The sequence below is a fragment of the Protopterus annectens genome, chromosome 14.part0 (assembly GCF_019279795.1).
Source record: "Protopterus annectens isolate FY-2018-M chromosome 14.part0, PAN1.0, whole genome shotgun sequence".
Lineage (NCBI taxonomy): Eukaryota > Metazoa > Chordata > Ceratodontiformes > Protopteridae > Protopterus > Protopterus annectens.
Window position 1 is genome coordinate 433,235,265 of NC_056748.1, and position 26,321 is coordinate 433,261,585.

The 26,321-nt window shown below is 38.9% G+C and overlaps 1 protein-coding gene across 1 annotated transcript in view; it reads left to right on the forward strand.

The window, feature by feature from the left end:
- Positions 1-26,321, forward strand: part of SYNPO2L (synaptopodin 2 like) — a 486,159-nt gene that overhangs the window by 333,697 nt on the left and 126,141 nt on the right. The window contains exon 3 of the mRNA XM_044056201.1: positions 12,842-13,581. Coding sequence (XP_043912136.1) covers positions 12,842-13,581 — 740 coding nt within the window. The remainder of the gene's footprint in view (positions 1-12,841; positions 13,582-26,321) is intronic.

Below are 26,321 nucleotides of genomic sequence, written 5' to 3' on the forward strand. Positions count from 1 at the left end.
CTATATGTGATGTATAATTTTTATGAATGTGAACTTGTTGATATGATTTGATTATTTTTACATAAATATAAGTTTGCATATGTCACAAGTGATAATTCAGTAAGGGTGTTTAAAAAATACAACTGATTTAAGAGGTATGATGTTAATTGTTCATGTTCTAGAAAGTTGTTCAAAGCACACACTCTAAGAAAGCAGATAAAACAACAGACACCTGAAGAAAGTAACTGGGCACTGTCTGTATTTAAGTGGGGCTGAATATGGGTGACTTAGGCTTAGAACTTCAGTTGTGAAATAACTTGTTTATAAGAAACTATCTGCTAATGAGAAGCATTTCCTTTCTTAAGTACACTTCAGATATGAGGTCCTGAACAGCTGCTTGCAGGCTTTAGTAGGATGACAGTTTTGCCTCTCACACTCCCTTTTGCCTTAGTCTATTCACAGCACCATGCTATAAACAGCATCTTTTATGACGAGCAATGCTTATCTCTAGGATGCATGGCACCAGTCACTTCAGGCACTCATCAGACCACACTATGTGATTGTTCTTAACATTTCATGAACATTCCTGATTTCCTCTCTTCATCTCATTTTCTCTCATTCACAATTTAGAAAATCTGTCAGGAAAGAGACATATTAAAGATGAAATATGTCCATGTGTTTATATTTTACCTATCAATCAAATATAGTTCACGTTATGCCACACAATTGTGCACACTTTTTGAACTGCCAGTTACCTCTCTGTAGAACATGTCCCTGATTTCAATTGTTTGCTTTTGACCTGCATGTTTATTTTAACCTTGTCCTTTGACCACCCTGAGTCAGGGTAACGGATGGCAATGCACACATTACTTCACTTTATTTTTAGTTTGACAGATGGACTTTTAAATTGCTGATGTGTACTTTTCTGTAATGATATCATCACTCCTCTCCTTGGATGTATATATAAATGTATGATGCCTTACTGTGATTTTCAGAGTCTACAACACTTTAATAATTGTTGGAAAAATCTTACTTATCTCACTATGCAGAGTATACTAGTGCATTTTGAATTCTTCCATGAGGAGATGCTCTCAGAGCTGCAATCTCAGTTTTAGAACCCAGAATTCCTTATCAAGCTTTTTGTGCATGAGGAATATTGACTTGCAATAGAAGTAGATGGCAGCAATATTGGGTACAGACGTATAGTCAACAGTGTGATAAAACAGGAGGCAGTGAAGAAGTGGAAATGATAATCGTTATCTGCTGTATTCCACACAGTTTGTTAGACAATAAGTATGCATAAGTGCACGTGTGTGTGTGTGTGTGTGTGTGTGTGTGTGTGTGTGGGGTGAAGGAATGAGTCAACAGCTGCTTGTCAGGATATAAAACAGATTGTTTGCAAGCTTGTTTTAAGTGAAGACGTGTATGTATGAGATGCTGTGAAGTTACAGCTATGGCAGTCTTCTTTAGTGAAAACTGAAACTTAAAAGGAGTACATTTATTGTACTTTGGTTATTTTCATTATTTACAGAATTCCTTTTACCATGTTGTTTTACACTAAGTTTATATAAAATAAAGTATTAAACATGCTTATGGATAGAATTGAATATCTTTTAGCAGAAAATACAAAATATCTTTTTGGTGTGCAGAGCTATAGCTTGTTTCAGATCAGAAAAGTGACTGCTATGGCAACTGTTATATTCTGTAAAGAAATAGCTATGCTGTTAAGTGAGAGCTTTAAAAACAAGACACTGTAGTGCAATTTGACTTATGTCAGTGACATTAGATGTCAGGGCTGAAGGGCAGGACATTTTTTTGATTGGGGTTCATTTCATGAGGATTGCATGGTGTTCTGACATCATCAGTATGACCAATGACAATGCCATTGACTGGGGCACAGAGCAGCTGTCAGACATGGTATGATTTAACATCAGAATGTACTGCTTTGACATCATTTTGACATTAAGCTGATACTAATGAGAGGTAGGGCATTTCCAATAAATGTACTGCATTCTTATTGTCACCCTTTTGTGAGGTGAAAAAGATGCCCTGACTCTCTCTGATGGTACTGCTCAGGATCATGGGCCTTTTTTGAGTTCTTTTTCCCCCTTCTGTCACTGACGGTTGTCCCAGTGTCCCATGTCCTTTGATGGGTCTGCCTGCTCTCCAATCACCCCTGGTTCAATGCTTGAATTTGAGCTGGGGTCAGCAAGAATCCTAAGGGCATCCTGGGGGTTGTGTTGTCCTATGTCTAGCTGGGGAGTTACATTTTCTGACCTACCCTGTGTTGTTTTTCCATTTCCTAGTCTGTGGTTATATCTGAGCGGCAGGTGTACAATGGAGATGTGTGGTGTATTGCCCCACCTTTGTGGCAGCTTAGCCAAATCTACACCATTTCCCCCTTTGGGTCATGCCTTCCAACAGCAATGACCCTAGCCTCTAACAGAGATCATTGCAAGAGATGCCCACATGACTGCCCATCCTCCCACATATGGTAATGCCCATGTCTCCCTGCTGCTCTGTCAATCTCCCAAGTCGGTAATCAAACTGGAGTCAGCTGTGCCATAGTCATTGCACTTTATCCTTCTATGTAATTGGAGTGGCACCATGGTCCTGTAACTTAATGCTTCTAGTAAGACACAGAGCGTCTATGTGCACTATCACTGTTCATTGAGAGTACCACAAAGTGGTCTGCCATATTTCAGATCTTTGGCAGTAGCATTGCCAAAAGCAGCCTATCTGTCTGATAAATGTGCTGCTCCAGGCAGGTACCATTTAGTATTCCATGAAGGTGGAGTATTGTAGTTTGACACATACTGACATATGGCAGTACCACATATATTGCTGCATGATAGAATGCATTATTCTGGCATAGTTTTTTAAATATAGTAAAGCCACTGACGGGGTCATGATGCTGCAATTCTGTAAAGGTGATGTTTTGTAATCTGTCACACACTGCTCTATCGCAGTACTAATGATTTTGCCATATGGTAGCATGTAGTTTAGTGGCATAGTTGTGACATACCACTAATGGGGGCAAAGCAGATGTCTGATACTATGTTATTCCAAGGCAGAATGATGATGTGGTTTGGTACTAGTTCTACTTAAATCAGTGTGGCCCTTTGTAAGAGTAGCCCTTAGGCTGTGCTTTCTGAGTAGCCAGACAGCCTGCCTTTATAGCTGAAGCACGTACAGAATTAGTTAGTAATGAGTAAAAGTGGTAGCCAGTGAGGGATGTGTGGCAAGGGTCAAGGATACTTTAGACAACATGTGATTAGATGGTAAGCAGAGGGATAGAGGAGAAGTGTAAATATGTTGGAAAGGTAATTTTAAAAGCAACTGACAACTATTCTTTCAGGATAGAAGTGTGCAGTGACAGTGTCACAGATCATGAGACTAGCCTCACAGATAATAAATTAAACTTAGTACCTAAACTATTGAAAACTAGCTATGCTACAAGCAAACATCTGCAGAATTAATTCAGTAAAAGTGATCTCTGTTTGTGTGTGTGTGACACTGCGTTATGGTGGAGGCATAGATGGTGGTGTGGCATCCATGGTTGTCTTTTCTGGAATCCTAGAAATTTGTTGAAAATGTACGCTAGAAATTGTAAAAAATGGCAAAGTTGTGGCCACCTGCTGAAAGCTGTATATAAAAATATAGTTAGAAGAATTAAATGCTATTTCATAAATGGATTATCTCATAAGCATCACAGAAAATATTCAGTAGTGCGATATTCCTCAAATGAACTAATTTGTTCAAATTCATGAAGTTATGTAAATGAATAGTGCTAAAACTAGTTTATGCAATGCAAATACTGAATTACATTTCTGACTACTTGCCTGCTACAAAAAGAGACTTTAAGAGAGACAATTTCTATTTTAGTATTCCTATTTTTCACATCTGTGTCTCCTTTCAAGGTTCTTTCATTGACTAGCAAAGTGTGTGTGTGTGTGTGTGTGTGTGTGTGTGTGTGTGTGTGTGTGTGTGTGTGTGTGTGTGTGTATATATATATATATATATATATATATATATATATATCCGGATTCGCTAATTAACATAATTGTTATATGGTAAGACTAGGACTTTGTGGAAAATATCAGCTATGCAGACTTAGTTTCAGTTGCATAGAGGTATATGTCTTCAAAACAGGCCATAATGGATAGCATTGTTTTATCCCATAAGGGAAGGGTACAATGCATTAAGGCATTCACTTTATTTTTTTTTCCCTTCCTTTTCTTGTGCAACTAAATCAACCCTCTAATAAAACATTTTTCATAGTATACACAAAGTTAAGAAATGGTATTAGTTGAATAATCTTTGTTATCCTCCTTCAGTTTTTATTTTATACAGCTTCTGTGACTCACTTAAAAGTGAAATTTCACCTCTTAATGTTGAAAATATGATTTACTTCTGCGAAAAACGTATATTCTACTGCATATCACTGACTTTAGTGAGAATGGATGGATGTGTTGAAAATCAGTCAGCACAGGTGAGCCATGAAATAAAACAGAAATAGTGATGTTTAGAGAAGGGCATGGGTGAAACTTGCTCAAGAACTCCCTGGGAGAACAAGTTGTTGCTTATTCATGTGCACAAATCTGTACAAAAATAGAAGAGATTATATCAGAGCAATCAAGTAAATGTTTAACATTTTAGCTATTTTGTGGCTTGTTTTATGCTTCCTTTCCCACAAAAGATTTAATAAAAATAGGTATCAGCATGGATTCGTTATTTGATTGTGTATCTACAGCATGTGATGTCCTACATATTTTTATCATTCCCCTTCAAATAAATTTGTGCAACAGTTGCACACTTACTCTGAAATTGTTATCCCACCTTACTAAAATGCAGAAGTAGTAGGGGAGACCCAGTCTTAATCTAGAAGGTGCACATGGACAAAAAAGTTATTTCAGAACTTATTATTGAAAACTAGCCTTTCTAACACATGAAAGACAGCAAGAAACTAGATTTCAGAAATCTAAAGTAAACAATCCAATGATGTATTAGTTGAGCAGTAAGACGTGTATGAATAGAATTTACCATTTCCAGTAATTAAGGAAGCAAATACAGTGAATGCGATGAAAGGCTGGCTGATGAAGTCATGGTAGACAGAAATTTATCGAAAGAAGGGGAATGGCGTGGAACCCTCATTCACAGTATATATCTCTGCACCACCTCGTTGCCTGTGCCTGAATCTTGTCAGCATCCATTCATAATTTACTTATCTGTTCCCCATCTGCCTTTGGGCTATGTGAATGCTCATTCAATATTTTCACACTACGCGTTCAAACTTCCACTTATCATCATCTCCACATCTGTCTCTACTGCCCTACCCCCCCATGAGAACATTATTCTGTACCCCTCCACCTCACAGCAGTCTCTGAAGCATGTGTACATCTGCTGATTATTTACCCTCCCCACATATGCAGCTGCCGTATGTCATCAGGCCTTCTTATTTACTCATTCAATTATACCTGTCTCTGTAAGTTAGAAGTACTTAATTGATTTCCATACTTTCACGTTTTTGTGTATAATGTGAGCACCCACACATTACTACACCTTTCCTCTTCATCTTAGCACCAGGTAATCATTTATTAATTTAACACTCTCTTTCTCTCTCTGCTCCTTTGTCTGCATCATATAAGCACTCTTTCATTATTTATCCTCCTTTCCACATTTGCCTGTGTGCCAAGTTAGTATATATTAATGATTTATTCTTTACTCTGGGTCTGCTTCAGGTGCTTGTGTGCACCTGTTCACTATTTACACATTTCTAACACATCTTCTATGCACTGTATGAGAATCTATTATTATATATATATATATATATATATATATATATATATATATATATATATATACACTCTCCACATCAGTCTCTGCCCACATGAGTACCTATTTATTATTTTAATATTTTTTCCTCACATATATCTTTGCTGCAGCTGAGCACAAATCTAGTTCACTTACATTTTGTATTCATTTTTCTACCCAGTAAGCTTTCAGTCATTAGTATCCCTACCACTATATTTGTTTCTGTACCCTGTGGGTAACATTCACGATTTAGGCCCTGCACTAGGCATCTGTTTTACCTCACTGACTCTGCTCCACATGGACAACTCTTCATTATAATCCCATCTATGACTGCACGATGTGTGGTCACCCACTCATTATTTATACCTCTCCTCCCCAGCTATATGTGCGATATGTAAGAATCCTCTTATTTACGTCTGTTCTCCACATTGCTTTCTGCACCATATGAATGCCATTCAGGATTTACTCTGCACAGTGAGAACACCACTTATTAGTTATCACCTTCTCTTCACATCTGTATCTGAACCTAATATTTTTGCTGCCTTCTGTGTTTATCTCTGTATGTGTGAGAATCCATTCATTATTTATAACTGTCCTCTGCATCTATTTCTGCACCAGCTAATCAATTGGTTATTTTGTAACCCTTCTTCCACATATAGACTCTGAGGCATCTGTTTGGAAACAGTTTTTATGTTAAACAAGAAACATCTTTATTAAATTGTCAAGTATAACATAGGTACTCATACATTTACATAAATGAAAATAAACCATATTGACAATTTTATTTGCAAACATTATACATCACTTATATTCTATCCAGTCATCATCAGTCAAACTGTACATAGCTCATTCAAATCCTGCCTTTTTTTAAACCTTGCTCCTCCTCTACATGTATTGTTCCCACAATTCCCATTATATTCTATGTAATTTGCTCCTACTCTTTTCTAAAGATCCACATTCCAGTTGTTTATTTCTGTTACTGCATTAACTATTTCTTGTATAGTTGGTTTAGACTTTGATTTCTGTTTTCTAGTATTTTTTTTTGGCAGTCACCATAATTAGACTCAGCAAGGCCTTACTATGTCTATGCAACTCTGATTCTGTATCATAGCTCAAAAAAAATAATAATTTCCTTAGTTACACCAATTTGCTCACCCAGTATCTCTGACAAAATAGTCTGCAGGAAATCTTTAAAGTCTGCCAACTCATGACACGCCCAGAAAATATGTTCCCAGTTACCTCTTTCTTCCCCATTACACCTCCAACATTTGCTGTCTACCTGAGGAAAAATTCTTTGGAGTCTACCTGGTGTATAAAAATACCTATGTAAAAACTCCCAAGCAACGATCCTAAATCTGTTAGACGTTGTTGCATATTTGGGCGATATACATATACCCCCTGTTGTTTCTATGTGAATTGTTTATCCAATCTCTCTTCCCAATTATTTCTAACCACCTCTGGTTGATTCTTATAATTATCATGCAATATTTTGTGTGCTCTACTAATTATTCCTTTTTTACCAGCAGCTTCTGTTCTAGATTCTACTAAAAAACTCTACCAGTGCTGGTCTTTCACTTACGATCCCCCTATTTCTTTCTCTTTGCCTATACTCTGATATCAATCGTTGCTAGGAAAAGCAATTTCTAGAATGCAGTCCAAATAAATTCTTGGCCTCTTCCCATTCTACTACATTGCCCTGTCAAATTATTTACTCCCAATTCCTTGGTTCTTTTGCCAGTTTTCTATAATAATTTCCAGCCCCCTCTTGCCTATTTTCTGTATCCCTAATTGCAGTCATCCCTATCAGCAGAATCTCCTTTCTCCATTCCTGTGTTGGCTTAGTTCTTAGAATACTTTCTGCTGCTTCATGAATATAATATTCTGTATGGTTATTGTCATTCTCCTTACGAATCTGCATCCAAAAGTGCAGTCTCTCCTTGTTTCTTGAGATCCTCCCTATTTTATCATTATCCATTTCCACTCTGAATTATAGGTTTCTGCTTGTGCTATGTATAGGAGTCTTAACCAGGTAGCTCTGAAATACCCCTTTAAATCATGTAATCCAAAGCCAACTTGTTCTGTTGGAAGAATCAGCATACCCCCTTGACTCCTGCTATCTTACCCTCCCAGATAAAATCTTTCAGCTCTTTATTAATTGATATCCATTATTTCTGTTCTGGTTGATAACAATATGCTTGACCTGTGTATAAAGGAACCAGAAACATTGTAACTGCTTGTATCTTGCTATCCATATCTACATAACAGAGCTTCCAATTTCTCAGTTTTTGTACTTTATTATTTAGTTTCTTCCCACATGTCCTTAGCTGCCATGCCAGAATCCTTTTAATCCATACTACTAAGTACTTAATTTTATCATGTCCCAATAAATATGGATATTGCTGAACCAATTTGTGTGTGGGTACATAATTCACAGATATTGTCTTTGTTTTAGCTTCATTAATTTTGTATCCAGAAAAGATCTGAAATTGCCTCAAAGTGTTCCACTATAGTGAAATGTCCTTTTCTGGTTTTATAAGGTATAAAATAATATCATCTGCAAATATAGGCAGCTTTTCTTGACTACCATACCAATTACATCCTTGAATTTCTGAGTCTTATTTTCTTTGTCAGGGATTCTAAATAAAGCAAATAAAGGGGAAAAAGGGCATTCCTGCCCAGTTCCACTGTTCAAACAGAAATTACAAGAGAGGAACCTCACCCACTTTACTTTTTGCCTCCGATTCCTCATATATTCTCCTAATCAACATTATATTTTTTTCAGGGAATGCAAATGCTTCCATTGCCCTGCTCATAAACACCCAACTTACTGTGTCAAATGCTTTGTCTTCATCAAGACCCACCAACAACAGAGGTATTTTCATACATTATGCATTCTTCTGGATCATCATTGTTCTTTTAATGTTGTCAGAAGTTTGCCTTCCCTCCACAAAGCCACATTGATTTGTATCTATCAATTGTGGCATCATCTTTGCCATTCTTTTAGTCATTATAGACATAAACACTTTATAATCATGGTTTAGACTTGAAATGGGCTTGTATGAAGATGGATCTGATGGGTTTTTACCCTCTTTAGGTAATACAGCCACCACCACTTTCTTCCACGATGTTGGTGCTTCTTCTCCTCTTAAAATGTTTAAAAGCAAATTTGTCAAAGATATTGCTAGCTTATGGTTCATAGGGATGGAGCTCTGACTATTACCTCAGTTCAAGCAGAGGGTCAAGTGCTGGAGAAGCCATCCTGGATGGATCAGAGTTCACTCAACTGTCTCGAGAGGAGGGAAGTTACGCAGCTCATTATTCTACTGTCATGTGGCTAAGGCCTGAGGTGGTGTAGTAGCAAGAAGATGCTGGACATAAGGGCAAAGGACCATTGGCCTTTCAAGCAGTGTTTTATGCCACAGCTGGGGATGTTTGGGTATGTGGAAATATCCTTCACCTCTCGTCCTGCATTGCAGGTCCTTGCTTCAGTAGGTGATATTTGTTGCCACAAAATGGCAGGGATTAGGATCAAAGTCCCACATTTGTTTAAGTGATGGTTTGGTATCGGCTGACTGTCAGTCTCACTATGGCAGTACCTATTAGGAAAAGAGAATGAAAGAGCAGATTGGTCAGTGGAGGACAGGATAATAGTCAGCTAAGCAGGGCAACAAAAAGGTAAACTAAAAAAATGGAAGGCAAAATATTCAAGTCCAAATAGTCAAAGCTTAAAAAAATGCAGCCATTTTATTCAAGCTCAGGTTAACCAAAATGTAAGAAACAAAACACTATTCATAATTATTAGCATCATATATTGTTGGGAGGCAAGACCCACCACAACCCCAATATAGGACATAACACCCTATTCACCATATAACTCTAACCCTAACTATAAACCTGTCTCTAACCAAAAACCTTGCACAGACCTTGAAGGTAACCAAAACCAAAACCTCATTCCTAACATTAATCAATGGTTTTGCTCTAACCCTGAATTGTACAAGAGCTGCAGCAGGCCACATTCAACCAAAAGACACTCTGTTCAATGGAACATTCACAAAAATTTCATTCTCATTCATTGCAGCAATTACACAAGTTAAATTCTGTCAAAATAAATTTGCCAAGCTGTTCGTCAGAAAACTGCCCACAAGCAAGTAACTTGATTACCAAAGACTATATACCATGTGAGCACATATTTATTACCCTCACCTTCCTTCCTTAGTTGGTCATATATATCATTGTATATCTTGCATTTGCCAAAATCTAAAAATGCACAACCACAGGGATTGCCAGTGCATGGTAATAACTTCAGGATTTGAATAATGTGAACAACATTCTAATTAATTAAAAGTGAATATTGTGTGTGTTGGGGGGTGCATATTTCTCAAATGTCCAGATTTTTGCTGAATGTCTAGATTTTTGCCTCTCATTTTTGGTCTGTTCTTCATAAAATTTTTGGTTTTCTGGCAAAACATTGAGGACAAAAGTCACTTGATAATGACAAACATTTGAGTTTCAGACTTCCTAGCCTTCAGAAAAATGTATGTTAATGCAAAACATGTCATTCTAGTTTATAAGAGCAGTATTTAAATACTGTCCCTGTTTTGGGACCCCCCATTATTTTGTCTTTGTCTAGAATTCTTGTGCTAAGAGTTTGGGAGATATGAGGGGTCATTCTCTCTAGGTTATTATATTCTTGAAGTTTTAGCACTATTCCTCTTGCAAGTTTGTTAACTGTGATTTATTTGCATAGCTGTCTTCCAAATTTCAAGCAGAAGTTTTCTTTCCACTTCTGTCTCTGCTCCACATGGACATTAATTTATTATTTTCTCATTTCCTTCTAATTATCACTGCTCAGCATAAATAACAACTTATTATTTACCCATCCATGTTTCTCTCTACATGAGCATAAATCAGTTATTTACTCCTCTTTGTACCATGTATTAGAAAAATGTAATCAGTCCTTCTTAGTCTCTTGGAGGTAGGTAGGAGCCAAGTGCGTCCACGTTGATGGGTCTGATTTATGTTAGTCAGTGGTAGTCAGGTAACTTATAAAAATATTAGTTTTAAATGATTTCCACATGTACTCATACTTTTTGTATGATACCCCTTCAGTGTCTTGCTTGGCTTTATCTGCTTCCCTTATACCATCAAACTGCCATTATATTACTTGTTTTGTAACTCAGCTAACATCTCTTTTCCTTCTCAAATCTTCTTGAACCTTTTTCACGATGAGATTTTAATAACCCTTTAGCTTGATTTTTAAATTCTTCTTAAAAAAACTGCTAGTTCTGTTCCATACAGACCTCTTATTATATATTAACTGTTTACACCAGTCAACAAATGCCTCCTGTTTAAGATGACATATACAAAAAATGATTGAGTCATCCTAAGCAAGATGGCACCGATGTACATAATGAACACTTCAGATGCATATGATCTGACATTACAACAGAATGAATATTTACTTCTGTGACTAAATAGACATATTGAATCAATTTCCTTTTTATGTATAATGCAAACATACATATGTGTCATATTAGCAATTTATATACAGATGGTATATAATCAAAAAAATATATTATGATTATGCATATTATTCTTTTTAAAAACTGGGTACTATTTACCTTGGTAATTAAAGGGATGTGCCTCATATCTGTCCTTTCTTCAGATGTATTTCATGTATGTCCTTTCCCCTGCTGTGCTTCATTTCTGTCCCTGTCTTGGATTTGTCTCATACCTGCCTTTTCCTCGGATATGCCTTATGTCTGTCTTTCTCTTAGATGTGCCTCATATATTTCCTTCCCTTAGATGTATCTCATTTATTTCCTTCCCCAGATGTGCTTTACAGCTGTCTAATCTCATGTGTGTCTTGTGTCTTTCCATCTATCACATACATCATCTGTCCTTCTGTTAGGTTTGTTTCATGTCTGCCCCCTGCCCCCCCAGATGCTCCCTGTGTTTCTCCTTTGCTTAGATGTGCCTCATGTCCATGCCTGCATTGGATGTTCTCATGTGTCCATACTTCAGATGTGCCTTATGGGGTCTATATTAGAATACCGAACTTTCTAAATTTTGAGTGTTCTAATATCGACCCAATTTCAGCGAAAATATTGAAAAACAGAAAACCAAATTTTTTCCTATGGAAAGAATTTGGTTGTCCGTTTCTGTTGCTTCGGTATTTTCAGCACTGTGGTAGAAAGTTACGGGTCGGGTTCAGGTTAGCGTGCGATTGTGTGGATGTGAGGGTTAGGGCAGGTTAAGTGAGTTAGGCTTAGGGCGCAGGTCAGGTAAGTGTGCGATTGTGTGGACTTGAGGGTTAGGTCAGGGTAGATGAGTTAGGGTTAGGGCACGGGTGAGGTGACTGTGCGATAGTGACGGACCTTAGGGTTAGGGTTTGGGTTAAGGTAAGTGGATAGTTAGTGGTGTATGTATAGTTTAGTGTAGGGTTAGGTGTAAGAGTTTAGGTGTATGTGTGTGGAGTGCTGTTTATTTGGTGTGCTTGTGTTGTGGGTATGTGTTTTGGAACAGTATTTTTTTCCCTAGGAAAAAATTTGCTGTTCTGCATATTCAATGTTTTAAATTTTCGATTCATAGGGTTTGATATTAGAAATTTTGAACGTTCAGTGTTCTAATATAGACCCGCCTTATGTCTACCCCTTTCTTGGATGTATCTCATCCTTTCATCCCTGGAGCATGAGTTTCTGTAGATTATCCTACTTTCTCTTTCTTGTTTATAAACATATAGTCAACACTGGCTCAGATTTTGTTAGATTTACAAATACAAGGTTGTGCATTTCCACAATGATGCAGTGCCTGGGGAAAGGGAGCAGATTTTTTTTTCCTGTAGTCTTCCACATCTCCCCTTCAGCTCTTCTTTATTAACTGTACCTAGCCATTAAAGTAGTAAGAGATACCTTCAGTAGAAGGTCAGCTACACTACAAATAAATGTATTCTACTGTGCATTATTTCCTTAAACCTCTGTCTGTCTGACTGACTGATTTTCTTTGCCACCTGCCTTTTTTATATTAACTTATTACACTTGTATTCTAGGTCATCCACTGGACAGGATACAGATGCAACAAAGTTCATGGGAGGGGTCAAGCAACTACAGTCCCCACCACCAAGTAACGACATTACACCTGTGATCTCCAGAACAGAACTAAGAGTCCTCTCTCCACCACCCTCTGTCACCATGAGGAGCAAGAAGCAACCCCAAGCAGTCATTTCTCAGAGCATGATGAATGACAAGATCCATGTAATTCGACAGAGCCCTGAGCCACTGCCTCCCTGTCATCTAGACAGCCTGACTTCCCCACCAGACAGTGAAGCCTACTATGCTGAAACAGACAGCGATGCAGATACCATGGCGCTGGTAAACATGACACAAGACAAGCCACAGCAACGAAGGCCAAAGAGGAGAAGTCCCCGCTCATCACCTCGTCTTATTCATCGGGAGTCACTTGAAGAGGTATCTGAGCTGAGCAGCTATGACAGTGCTGCTGAGCCAGAAGAACCATCTGCTTACACAGTCGGCCAGCAACACGGTCGCACCATCTTCTCTCCAACTTCACACAGTAATGGGGAGAGTAGTATGGTGTCCAAGAAGGAGATCTCATATGAAGAGGTACTGCCCAGCGAGTCTCCCATTCCTGAAAGTCCTGTCAGTGGCACCAAGAGCCCACTGCTACAGATGGCAGCTGAGGGAAAGCTTATCCCAATGGTTGGACCCGTTGATTTTCCTGTTGATGAAACATTGACAACCACCTACAAAGACAAAGCAAAACAGGCCAGTAAGTGCAATAGATTACTAAAATAACAACTGCAACCATGGCATGAAGATATTTGGCTCTCTAATGCCACTAAACTAACAACTGCAAGCACCTCAAACATTGTTAAATTCTTCTTACATATCACAAGGGGACAATTGAAAATGGAAATAGTCATTGAAAAGAAGGGATTTTACTTTCTGATGTATTTATATGACCCTATTTGTCATTATATTAGTTAAGAAGGGTGGTACTTCCTGTGTAGAATCAATGTTTTCTGCTCTATGTTTTGTGGGTCACTTTAGTGTTTCCTTATGTAAACAGATGTAGCCATTAGTTATATTTTTTTAACTTTTCATTGGTACATTATACAATAGAAAAAAATAGTCACAGCTTGCTTGAACTATATTCTGATGAACTAGATGGCCATGTAAAATTTGGAACATTGCAGTGCTAATGTAATGAGAAAAATAAAGTATTGTAAAATAATGCTACACAGGATTATGGTTATACACGAGTAAAATATACAGACATATATAATTTGCAAAATACATTAACAGGCAGACAATGAAGTGCAGTTACAGGATTCAAAGATGAAGTGGTCACTGTGCAAGGCCACTGCAATGTAAAGTGTACTAGGTATCTTGCCAAGTGATTTATTGATAACCATGGCATGGAGTAAACTTAAGTCTGTTTATCACTGCACAGGCAGGAAGAGAATATGAAAGTGAAATCAACAAAGTTGTTTACAGGTGTCCCAGACAATCTGTACAGGTGAGACTGCACGTAAGGTAAGGCACAGATTTAGGATCATGGAATTATAGGAAGTGTCCACAGAGAATTTCATGGTGATGTTACTCATGTAAAATGCAGCATAGTATAAATGGTGGCACACACAAAACTGCCTGTCTTAGTAAGGATATGCTGCCAGGGTATGTGTGTCACAAGCAGTGGTGCAGATGTCCTAGCCCTGCTGCTCCTGATGAGGGCTACTGGTGTCACGTAGATCACCAGTGCTAGGTGGCTGAGGCTCCCATGTGATATTGCCAGCAGTATGCAGATCATCTTCCCATGCTCCTGCAGCTGTACTACTCATGTTATGCATGCTGCTTGTGGTAGATGCATGTTCATTTCACAGCCGAAGTCCTTCTTCCTGTAGGCAGCTTAATGTAAAACCTAAGGGCACTAATTTTTCATGTGCAAATGTATACAAACTGCATACTACTTACTACCCTTACTAGGAATTCACTCATTGTCACATTTCAGTCCAGCTTCTACACCACAAAGTTACGTCTGTAAATTACCCTTTAATGAGTATGGCATGGTATGACTATGCTTTATCCTATTTTTTAAGTTTTAGAGATTTACCAGTTTTAAGTCCATGATGATATGGACCTCTTTTAGTAATGGCTTGGAACTTTTTCTGTTCATTATAGAATTTGTTGATGTGCGAATCCCACCATATGCATTTAACTTTAAACTTACCTTGATACTTATACTCATACTGGATTGGTATGGATGCCTTGATGCATCGATCCAAGAGGGATTAAAGTGCAGATGGGTAGGCAGAAACTTCAGTTACAGTGTTTGCTAGGTAGGTATACCATTTCTGGTTATGAATAAGATCAGTAAATAATTGGTTTTGGTCAACCCTGATTGTTGAAAAGTTATTTGGGGTCATGAAGCAGGTTTTCATAGAGAAGATCATGGCAAGATGGTCAGATTTGTCTAGGGAGAGGGGTAAGAAGCAGGGTGATACACCTGTGAGAGATGTTTGTGAGGACATGGTGAAGAAGGTTAACAACTCTGCCACATAAGGGGACAGTTTGGTCAAATGTACTGGTATTTGCAAAGTCCAGAAATCTCTGGGTGTATTTAGTTGGTAATAATCTGATGAAAGGCAATATGATTACTGCATAGAGGCTAGTAGACTGGCTAAGGATGAGGCAAAAGTAAGCTGGAACTCCATGATGACATGTGGTCCTGCATAAGCATAAGTTTTTGGAGCTTTTCTCCGCTGAAAATGGGCTTCTACCCAGTCGGACTTTAATGGTAATCAGATGTCAATACATTTTATATATATATATATATATATATATATATATATATATATATATATTTTTTTTTTTTTCTTTTAGGGGAGGAATATTAATTGTGCAGATGGCAGTCAGTAGAATTAAAAAAGAAAATAGATCTAAAGTGCAAAATAGTGATGGTTGAGGGCAATTTTTCTATTTCAAAAATATTGCCAAAGGCAAATGTTTTACTGATGATATTTTTTTTTAATTTGGAGAGGGAATGTGGAAACATTTAATGATTTTTTAAATCATATTAATAATGCCTGTGAATATTTGAAATTTACATCCACTTGCAATATGCAAAATGTGCACTTTTTAGATGTAATAGTATACAAAGAGTCAGGGAAATTATTAACTAAGATTTATAAAAAAAGATATGCAAAACAATACTTATTTGAATTTTGAGAGTATTTGTCCCAAGAAAGCTAAGGTGAATATAATGAAAAGTCACCTCAATAGAATAGATAGGCTGACAGGTAAGGACTTTGATTTGATCATTGAGAGCAAGCAATGCACTTTGTAGAAAAGTTTTTAAAATAGGTTACCCTAGAGTAATAGTGGATGAAAAATTCAAAGAAGTTATACAAGAAAGAAACAGAAAAGAGCAGAATCCTAAAAGTAGAAAGAACAGTCATCAGTACAGTGCTTCTGCGCAACTGGCCAGCAGTGTAGATGAGAATGCTATTAAAAACATCATTTCTGAAAATTGGAAAGTTCTAAGTAGTTTCCCAAATGTCAAAACGGGAGTGGGTGACAAACAAAAAGAGGAAAAGTTTTAAAATATTTTTCAGTCCAAGTTAAGCCTTCCTGACAAGAAATATAAAAAGGCAGGAATGTTTAGATGATATGACTGTAACTTTGGTTCCTATTTGCATACAGGAATTACTGAAATGAAAGTTAATAATATTAGCATCAAAATAAAGGGAAGATATTCTTGTAAGTCTGAATTCATAATATTTAGTATTATGTGCTTCATGTAATGCATTTTATGTGGGAAGAACTAGTAGAGCCCTTTGCCGTAGAATTTATGAATATCAGTATGCATTAAATACTTAGGTTGAATAAATGCCATTAGTAAACATTAAAATAACAGTAATTATAAAATTGACTTTAAGGTTGTTGTTTTAGATCAAATTATGAATCCTGAAAGTTTATTTGATGCAGAGGAAGAATTAGACTAGAGGGAATATGTATGGCAAATTAGATTAGATGCATGTTACCCTCCAGGCTTAAATGACAAAGAGAATTTTAAAGATTTTTTTTTTAAAAGGAAGAGAATTAAGCATTAATTCAAGTCTAATTAAGTTAATTGTATAAATATAGTGTCTGTTTTTGTTGCATTCAGCCTGAAGAAGTCTTGTGAAGAGATGAAAGCGTTTACTGGATGTGGATTTATTTGAAATGAACTATTTTCGTATTTTACTAAAGCCATTTTTTATTTTATTAATTGTGATTTATATAGGTTCATAGGCTGGTACTAGGCTATCAGCCCTAAGGCCTATACAAGCCTAGCCAAACAATTCCCTGGATATTTTTTCCCACAGTATTTACTTCCCTGGACCCTTGTCTAGCAGGGTGACTGACATGATCTCCGGGGTGAATTTCCTATCTCCCATCCAGTCATCAAGGTTCCTTTTGAAAAGGGCCAAGGAAGCGTGCTGCTTGACATGTATGGGCAGTCTATTCCAGAGTATAGGGAGCCTCTGGGTCAGGAACCTATCCCTTCAGCATGTTTTGTTCATTGTGATGACAAGGTTTAGATCCCTGAAGCGTGTGGCTCTGGGGGATTGGGATTTCTAAAAGTGGAGCATGTCCAACAGCTCAGGGTGACATGGCCTTGTATGTTAAGCAGAGATCGCCTCTGAGCAGATGATATGCCACAGAGTATAGCTGGAGTTTTTTTAGATGGTCAGCATAGGGCACCTGCTTTAGGCCTGTGATACTTTTAGTGAGGTATTTCTGCGGCCTTTCCAGCTGTTGCAGATGTCTTGTGAGGTACATACCAAATAGGACGTTGTACTCTATAATGGGTCTAATGAGGGATGAGTACAGTGGGACAATGACCTCCTTTTTTCTGGATGAAAATCCCTTAGTGATGAGGCGTGCCACATAGAAGGATTTCCTGACTGTTGTGGTGATGTTCTTATCGAAGGTGAGACCACTGTCCACTTGTGCCCCAAAGTCTCATCACACTTTCAGTGTTGAGTGTACTGCCACCTATGTGGTAATTCATGGGTACATGTTTTTTCCCAAAGGGGATAACTATACATTTCTTGGCATTAAGCTTGAGCCCATGGCTCTGGCACCAAGCATCTGTTTCTGTAAGGCCCTTTTGTAAAATATCTAGATCATTTGAGGATTTACTAATGGCTCCCAGTTTGCAGTCATCTGCGAACTTTGTTAGCCAGAGTCCCTTAGTGTTGGCCTGTACTTCAGAGAAGTAGATGCCAAACTAGAGGTCCCAGGACTGAACCCTGAGGTGCTCCACTTGTCACTTGTCTGGAGCTGGATTTGGAGTAGGCTACTTTTACAGTCTGGGTTTTGTCAATAAGCCAGTTAGCAATCCATCGAGTGATGTAGGGATTTATGTCCAGCTTAGTAAGTTTATCTATGATTCCAGAGTGGGGGATGGTGTCAAAGGCCTTGGCGAGGTCCAGATAGGCTGTGTGGACTGCCTTACCCTCGTCCACGGCTCTGGCGACTGATTCGAAGAAGTCAATCAGGTTCAGGAGACAAGATCGGCCCTTCACAAACCCAAACTGGGTGGGGTCCAGTATTTGAAGGTTGCCAATGTCTTTGTTTATAAGTTCCATGATAATGCGTTCCATGCCCTTGCAGATCAGGCTAATCAGATTGATGGGACGGTAGTTTCCAGGATCCAAGGTGGATCCCCTCTTGTGGAGTGGGATAACTGTAGCTGTGCGCCACTAAGTGGGCATGAAGTGCTTGAGGTGAGGCTATGATTAAGCATGATTAAACATGACACTTAGGTGAGGTGCCAGTTCATTTCGTAGTTCATAAAAGTACACAGCCAGGGATGTCATCTGGTCCCATGGATGCTGTATTCTTAGCTTTGGAGAGTGCGGTTTCTACCTGCGTGGCCGTGATTACTGGAATTTGGAAATCTTTTGGTATTGAGATGGGCCCTTTAGGAGTTGAGAGGGGGGTGAAGTTGGCACTAAATCGATCTGCTAGGATATTGGCAATATCCTTGGGATCAGTATATTTAATGCCATTCTGTTGTAGCTCAGAGCAGATCTGAGCATTGCCATTTAGATTCTTGACATAACTATAGAATGCCTTGTGGTTGTCTTTGGAATCTTTGGAAATTTTATTTTCGTAACCAGCTTTGGAGGATTTTATGAGGGGATCTCAGCTTCTTACTGAGGCTGGTAAGGGAGTTTTTTATATCCTGGGATTTTCCTCTTTTCTGCAACAGTTTCTTCCTTCTGTTGTATAGTTTGTTTATGGCAGGGGACTACCAGATTGGCTTCCTTTTTTGGAGGAGAGCATCTTGGTTCTATTTGGGATGACACGATTCATGCACGAGTGGATGTGCTCGTACAGTGCCTTAGTGTAGGATTCAGCAGTCGAACTTTCAGCTCCCGTCTGCATGGGTGCCATGAAGTTTGTCACTTCTGACTTAAGTAGCATGAAGTTAGCTTTGGAGAAGTTTTTTTACAGAGGTTTCCTTACTGGGAGGTGGGAGTGGGATGTGGATGTCAAGGGTGATTTGCTTATGGTCAGACCTGACCAATGAGGGGGTGACCACTGGTGTGGAGCATCTGTCTCCCATGTTGGTGATGACCAGGCCTAGGATATTGGACACCCTGGTGGGACAATGGATTAGTTGATCCAGGGCATTGGATTTTATGAATTCCAAGAACCGCTGGGAAAAGGTGTTGGTACCCGAGTAGTTTTCCCAGTTAATGGCAGGGTAGTTGAAATCACCCAGTATTAGGGTGTTTGGTTATATCTTAATATTTTCCAGTATGTTTAGAAAGGTGTAGTGTGAATCTTGGGACATGGTGGGGGATCTGTAGCAAGCTACAATTTGGATTGCAGTCTTACCTAGTGTTAGTTGCACCTGGAGAATTTCAGATGCATTGTGTTGGGCAACTAGCCTGGAGGTGTGAATATGCTTGGTGAATATGGATACTCCTCCACCTTTAGTGTTTCGGTCTTGGTTTGGTGGCTGAAAAGTGTGGTAAGAGTTGTACCCTGGTATTACAGGGATGCTCTCTAGAGTCTTGAACCAGGTCTCAGTTACTGCACAGATATCGATGTTCTCCATTTTTAGGAGTGCCTCAAGAGAGTGCATTTTGAGGTTTAGACTTCTAGCATTGAGTAGCATTACCTTCAGATTTTGCATGCTTGTATCTGTTATGGTGGTGGTTTTGTCCTTTGAACCTTGCCTAAAAAAGGAACTATGGGGTGACAAGAGCTTTAGCCAGTAACCTGAATCCCAGGGGTGACAGGTGCAGACCATCTCTGGCAAAGCATCGTGGTTTGTCGATCATGTCGTCCCAGGCAGACAGATACTGGATCCCCTTTGAATGACACTAGAAGCTTAGCCAATTGTTGATGTCAATCATTTTGCCCTTGTACTGTTGTATAATTCTGGGTGAAGGCAGGATGCTACTCAAGGCTAGGGTCATATCTGCCTGGGTCACATGATCTGAGAGATCTTCCATGTCTCTTTTCATGCAGTTGTTAGAGGTACGTCTCAAGTCATTCACTCCAACATGGACAATGACAGAGTTGTATTTGTACTTGTTGTGGAGTGATTTGAGTGCATGCATTATGTGGCGGATCCTGGCACCCAACAGGCAGCTGACTGTAATTTTCTCCTTGCTCAGCCTGGTGAGTGGGACATCAGTGTGCCTGATTATAGAGTCACCTATGACTAAAGTGTTGGGTACGTTGTCTTGCCTTAGGAGCTGTTGTTGGGTGGCACACTGGTGTTGTGAGCTATGTGTGACTGGTGTTTGTTTGAGTTTCAGCTTTGGAGGTCCTTATTGCTTGGGCAGATTAATGTTAAGGGCCTCCGCATATGTGAGTTTAGTGTTGCTATGTGTGGGTGTTGATGGTGTGGGTTTTGAAGGGCTATGTGTTGCTTGAGGTGTGGTGCAGGTGTTAACCTTCTCCTCTTGAATGTCTAGCACAATCTTGGCTGGAGAGAGCTTTGCTTCAAGTTTGGCTATGTAAGTGCATCTCTCACAGGTTGTAGTGTTGGGTGGTAGGAGGAGAGGGTTGTCTGTGTACATGAGGCAGTTGTGGCATTGCCCCAGTATGCCCAGATTCATGAGGTGGACAGGAGGAATCACCGGAAGCTGACCCTTGGACATGCCTGTTTAGGTGCTTTTTTTGTAAAGTACAAGAGCTGTTTTCCCTTACCTTTGCAAGGTACTTTGCAATTATAGGATGTTTAGTTCCTATGATTAATTTCTCCTTATTAACAAGGAGAGTTGAATGCTTGTATCAGTTTAAGGCTTCCTAGTGATTTCCAGCAGGTTCTAGAGCACGGGATCAGATTTTAGTGCTACTACTGAGAAATCAGCTAGTTATAAGGGAAAATTTGAAGAGCAGACTTTCTGGCACGTGGAATAGTTTAACCGTAGCCCCACGGTGCTGCACGATGCGAAAAATGCACAAACACACGCGTTTTTAAGAGAGAAAGTTGAAAGGAATATAAATCAGCCCAAAATGGCTAATAAAATTACAATTTCAGAGCTGGAAACCACTCCTCTAGTGTTAGATAGCCAGTACAATGCTCACCACTCCCACTGGTAAGTAGTAGGACTTCCCTCTACCACAGCAAGGTCTGGATAGCTCTGAACACAGAAAATAAAGTCCTGAAACCAGCAAAGCCTGGGATCTGGACTGTACTAGCTAGGAAAGGTGGGAAATGAGCAAACAAGATAGTATTTTTTTTGTTAAAACAGGCTAAACAAGTTATACAGTAAATAAACACAGAAAAGGCTAACACACTTGAGTGTGTAGCCCTAAACAGTAAATGCAATTAAAACTCTACAAAATTAGCAATTTAAAACTTTTTGAATGAAGCAAGGCAAGTGCACAACTGAAAAATTATTTAAGAGGCAGTAATACAGTAGAATAAGTAGCTAGTCTACATATACAGGAAAAGTCTATATATACAGAAAAGCAGCTTTAAGACTATTGGCTTTTTCCGGTTAGGGGTGGCCACAGAGGAGCTCCGGTCCATTCATGATTGGCAGTACAGTTTTACGGTGCTGAGTTGCCAGCCTGACACCCAACCTTCAAAGAAGGCATGCCCATTCACGCTCGCACCTACCTGTATGTCTTTAACGTCACTTGACTGCGGGGAGAACATGCAGACTCCACACAGAAGGTGCTCCAGCTGAGAATCGAACAGGGGAACCTCTTGCTGTGAGGCGACAATGCTAAACACTGCACCACCGTGGCAAGTTAAAACACACCAAAACAATTCAGATGCAGTGCAACCTAGAGCACTTGAGAGTTGTAGCAATATTAAGGCAAATACAGTTTTAATAAATGCACTAAAATATACTCTATATTTCCAAAATGTTTGAGAAACACTGTCAGAACACAAGGAGAGGTTTTCTTTTTGTAAGAAAGGGAGAAAGGAGGAACAGAAGGAAAGAAACTAAGTGGGTTGGCCTTCTCAGATGTTCTCTATGTATTAGGAGAAGTGTCCCAGATTAAATTTGCAGTAGGGGCATACAACTGCAAAGCCACCAAGTATAACAGCCACACACCAACGGGGGGGGGGGGGGTAGGTAACAATACTAAAGCTAGTAGCCTACACTCTTTTAGACAGTAAACACTACAGAAATGTTTATCACGGCGGTGAGCCACAAAATGAAAGTTTTTAAATAGATAAAGGAGCAAGGAGACTCTACAGAATGCTTTTAACTGCAAACAAATCGGTTATATGATACACTCCTTGGCAGGAAATCAGAACAAACAAATAGGTGCTTAACAAGTACAGAGAATTTCCTGTTAATACCTTTCACACAGTGAAACTAGCTATAAAGCTTTATAAACAGTGTGACAGTAAAAAACTTATTTCTCCGGCATTGTAAGCCAGACAAGTTTAGTTTAACCATGCAGATTAGTTAATAGCAATAAAATACAGTAAAAAGTATGCAGCAGGCAGTAAAAAGTGCTATATATAAATTGGTAGAAGCAATAACCAGTATAAATAAGCCAAAAGAACAGGATACTTATTGTTATATATCTCAGATCAGATCAGAGTTGTAGTCAATGCCCCTCCTCCACTCGGCTCAGTGTGTATAGACCTGTATATGACTTTGTTTTCCTTTTTTTGTTACAAACCTTTCTTATGAGCTAGACAGTCAGTGTGGTGTGGAAACAATTTAGTCTAAAGGAGGTGAATAGCTACTACTCAGCATAAATTAATGTATTTTGCTAAAACTATGTTTACAGAATTAAAATTTTGTAGCACTACAGAAAAAACTTTACTTATCACACTGAATCAAAAATCCTGTTGCTGGCAATGACTTTCAAATGTAAAACCTGACTTCATTTCATATTTTGTTGCCCTTAAGGAATTTGAGTCAAGAGTGGATGAGGAATCATGTATTGTAAGATTCCTTACTGACCCATATCAACATAATCATATTCTCGCAGCTCCAGTGCAGATGTAAGTAATGCCCCAGAGAACGTGCTTTGGCCACACCATGTCTATGATGCAGCTATTACTCATCGGTTTGAAGAGCAGCTGTTTGAGAACATTTTCATTTGAATCAATAAACACATTCAGCAGATTACTTTGTGCCTGGTGAAATAGTCTGCGGACCCCAAATGAGCTAGAGATGCAACAACAGCAAGTGAAGGAGAATGTTCCTGATCATGTATGTAAATTCTCTAGTAAACACTACTAACATATGTGAGCTGCTATCAAGTCCCACATTTTATTTTCTGTTTTACCTTTTTTAATCCGTTATCTGTCATTGGTTTCAGTCTGAGGCTCCCTGCATTTTATTTTACCCAAAACATACCTCCAGCACACACAGACTTCCATCTGCACTCTGGAGAAGGAGTCTGGTAACCTGTGTGAGATCCAAGACTTGGCTCTTGATGATTTTAATAGGATACTGCTTGTATTCAGTGAATATCTAAGCCTACTAAAGCATTATATGGCACTATAGCATGCCCCTTGTAAGATGCCACTGAAGATATGAGTAGATCATTGCTGCAGATGCATCTCATTGTCATCACAAGCATTTGCCTATTTGATTCTGCCTGTGAACCAGGTAACATACTGTTGGTGCACAGTATGAGTAAGTATACTCTGGACTTCATTAAGCACACCTTTTGGAAGACTTGAGAGCCATACTATCTAACAACCTACACTTAATCTGTAAAACACTGGTCTCCTTCCTAAGGTGGTCTTTAGCAATGAAAGCCATTCTATTGTCTTTGGGACAGCATCCTGGATATGACCTACCAGGATTCTAAAAAAGTGTTGGACTCCAGTTCGTATAAATCCCAAGTGTTTATATTTCTTAACCTAAGCAAAGGAAACAGGGAGCATATTGGCTTAAGAAATGACTGAGGGAATGGAGGTTGTAGAAATGAGTTACCCACTGAGCCACAGCAGGTACGTCACCCCAGGGCATGTCCTGCTTGATGCCTCTTCTTTCGTTGTGTGGAGGAAGAAATGTCTGCCTCTTTGATGCTGATGCTAAGATCTACTTCAGGATAAAAAGATGGACTGAAATGATGTTGACAAGAGAAAATATCAAGAGATGAAAAACTGAGATTAAAAGTGAAGAAGTGACCTGACTCTGTGGCAGTGACTGATGAAGGCTTGACTAATGGTTTGGGTGCTGGAAGAACCAGGGATTGAAATGGTGGTCCTAGCTAGCCAAAATTGTTTCCATACAAGTGGGCTTGCATGAAAATAGTGACCACAGTGGGTGACAAGGTCTTGGCATTCCAAGCCAGTGACTTGTGGGAGCACACACATCCTAGGGGAGGGCATAGAACACCTCAGAGATGATGAGAGTTCTCATGTCAGCCAGCAAGGAGTGGGGTTAAGGACCTAACTAAAAAAATCCTGACCTCCCAAGGTAAGGAAGACTGGGGGTTGACAGGCAACAGAACAAAAATAAGATATAAAAAACAAAGTGAAGAAGTGTGGAGACCTAGAGATGGGTGAGAAAACATAGACGATGCTGTTATGAGAGGATTTACTGACATAGCTAGTCAGTAGTTATATTATTAGGTCATTGACCTAGGGTATCTGTAGACCAGTTGTAAGCTCATGGTGTAGGAATAGAATTTAGTGGTAATTTTACTGTATAAGTTAATAAAACCATGATGAAAGCACATATTGCTTGGGGTGCAGGAGGTGATAACCTCAGGAGAAGACAAGATTAAGTGTGGCCACCGTACAGAGCATTCATCATCTCTTTGCTTTCAGATATTCTTTCCAGCTTTAGAAGACATATCATCATAAAGACAAAGCTGGGACACAGGTAGATCATTCACAGCTACTAACAAAATGATTTATAGTGTAAAACAAAGGTCACATCATGGAAATTTGAATTATGTATATATGCATAGACTTAATATGAAGACATGACAGGACAGGAAAGGATAGAACATATAGAGGGGATATGATAAAAAGTTCTGCTTGTGGACAAATAGCCATGATTTAAGGCTGGAAGCTGTATTTATATTTCATTCTCAAATTATCAGCTTAATCTAATTAAAGGTGGTGAGTGAGTGTAACCTAGCACTCAGAACAGGAAAGACAGAGAAGCTAATCCAAGATAGAATGTCAGTCTAGCTCAACAAATATGCTCACACACACACAGACGCACACACACACAGACACACACACACATGTACACACACACACACACACACACACACACACACACACACACACACACACACACACACACACACACACACACACACTGATACAGATCAACCCATATCCCTCAGGGAGCAGTTTAACTTCTACTTTACAACAAGAACCAAGCTAGCTCTGCATATTTGTGGAAAGCAGCAAATTATATACTGAATATTTTCTAGATTCTCCTGATCAGCATACCAACATTTGTAGTATTGTAGTTTTATACCTAAACCTGCTGCCAAGTACAAAGTGTGTTACATGCATAGGAAGCAGATTTACTGAAGAGGGACAAGAGAGAGAAAGAGAGGGACAGTTTATTTCACCATCATTTCCTGGCTCCTGCATGTTATATAGGGTGGAGAAGACATTAAAAATATGAATTTATTCATTCTTTGTTGACCAGGTTTTCATGTGAGACCTGCAATGGTATTCTTATTGACTAGGGGAATTTTTTTAGGGCACTAGAGATTCCCCCTTTAGACTTTTTCGATAAGTGCAGTGTAATATTTCACATTCCCCTGAGCTACCAACAACTCAAACAGCTGAGACCTCAGTTTAACGTCTCATCAGAAAGATGGCACACTCAGGAGTTTAACACCTTGCTTATGCTACACTGCAATGTCAGTACTGGAAATTAATCATATACCTGGCTCAGGAATAGAATCAACAGCCTTTTGATGTTCCGGAACCAAAGGCAAGTGTGCTAACTATTGCACCACTAACAGTTAATAAGCACAATTCCAAGAAATTAGCAAATTAGGTAACATGACAAAACATTTAAGTACGGACGA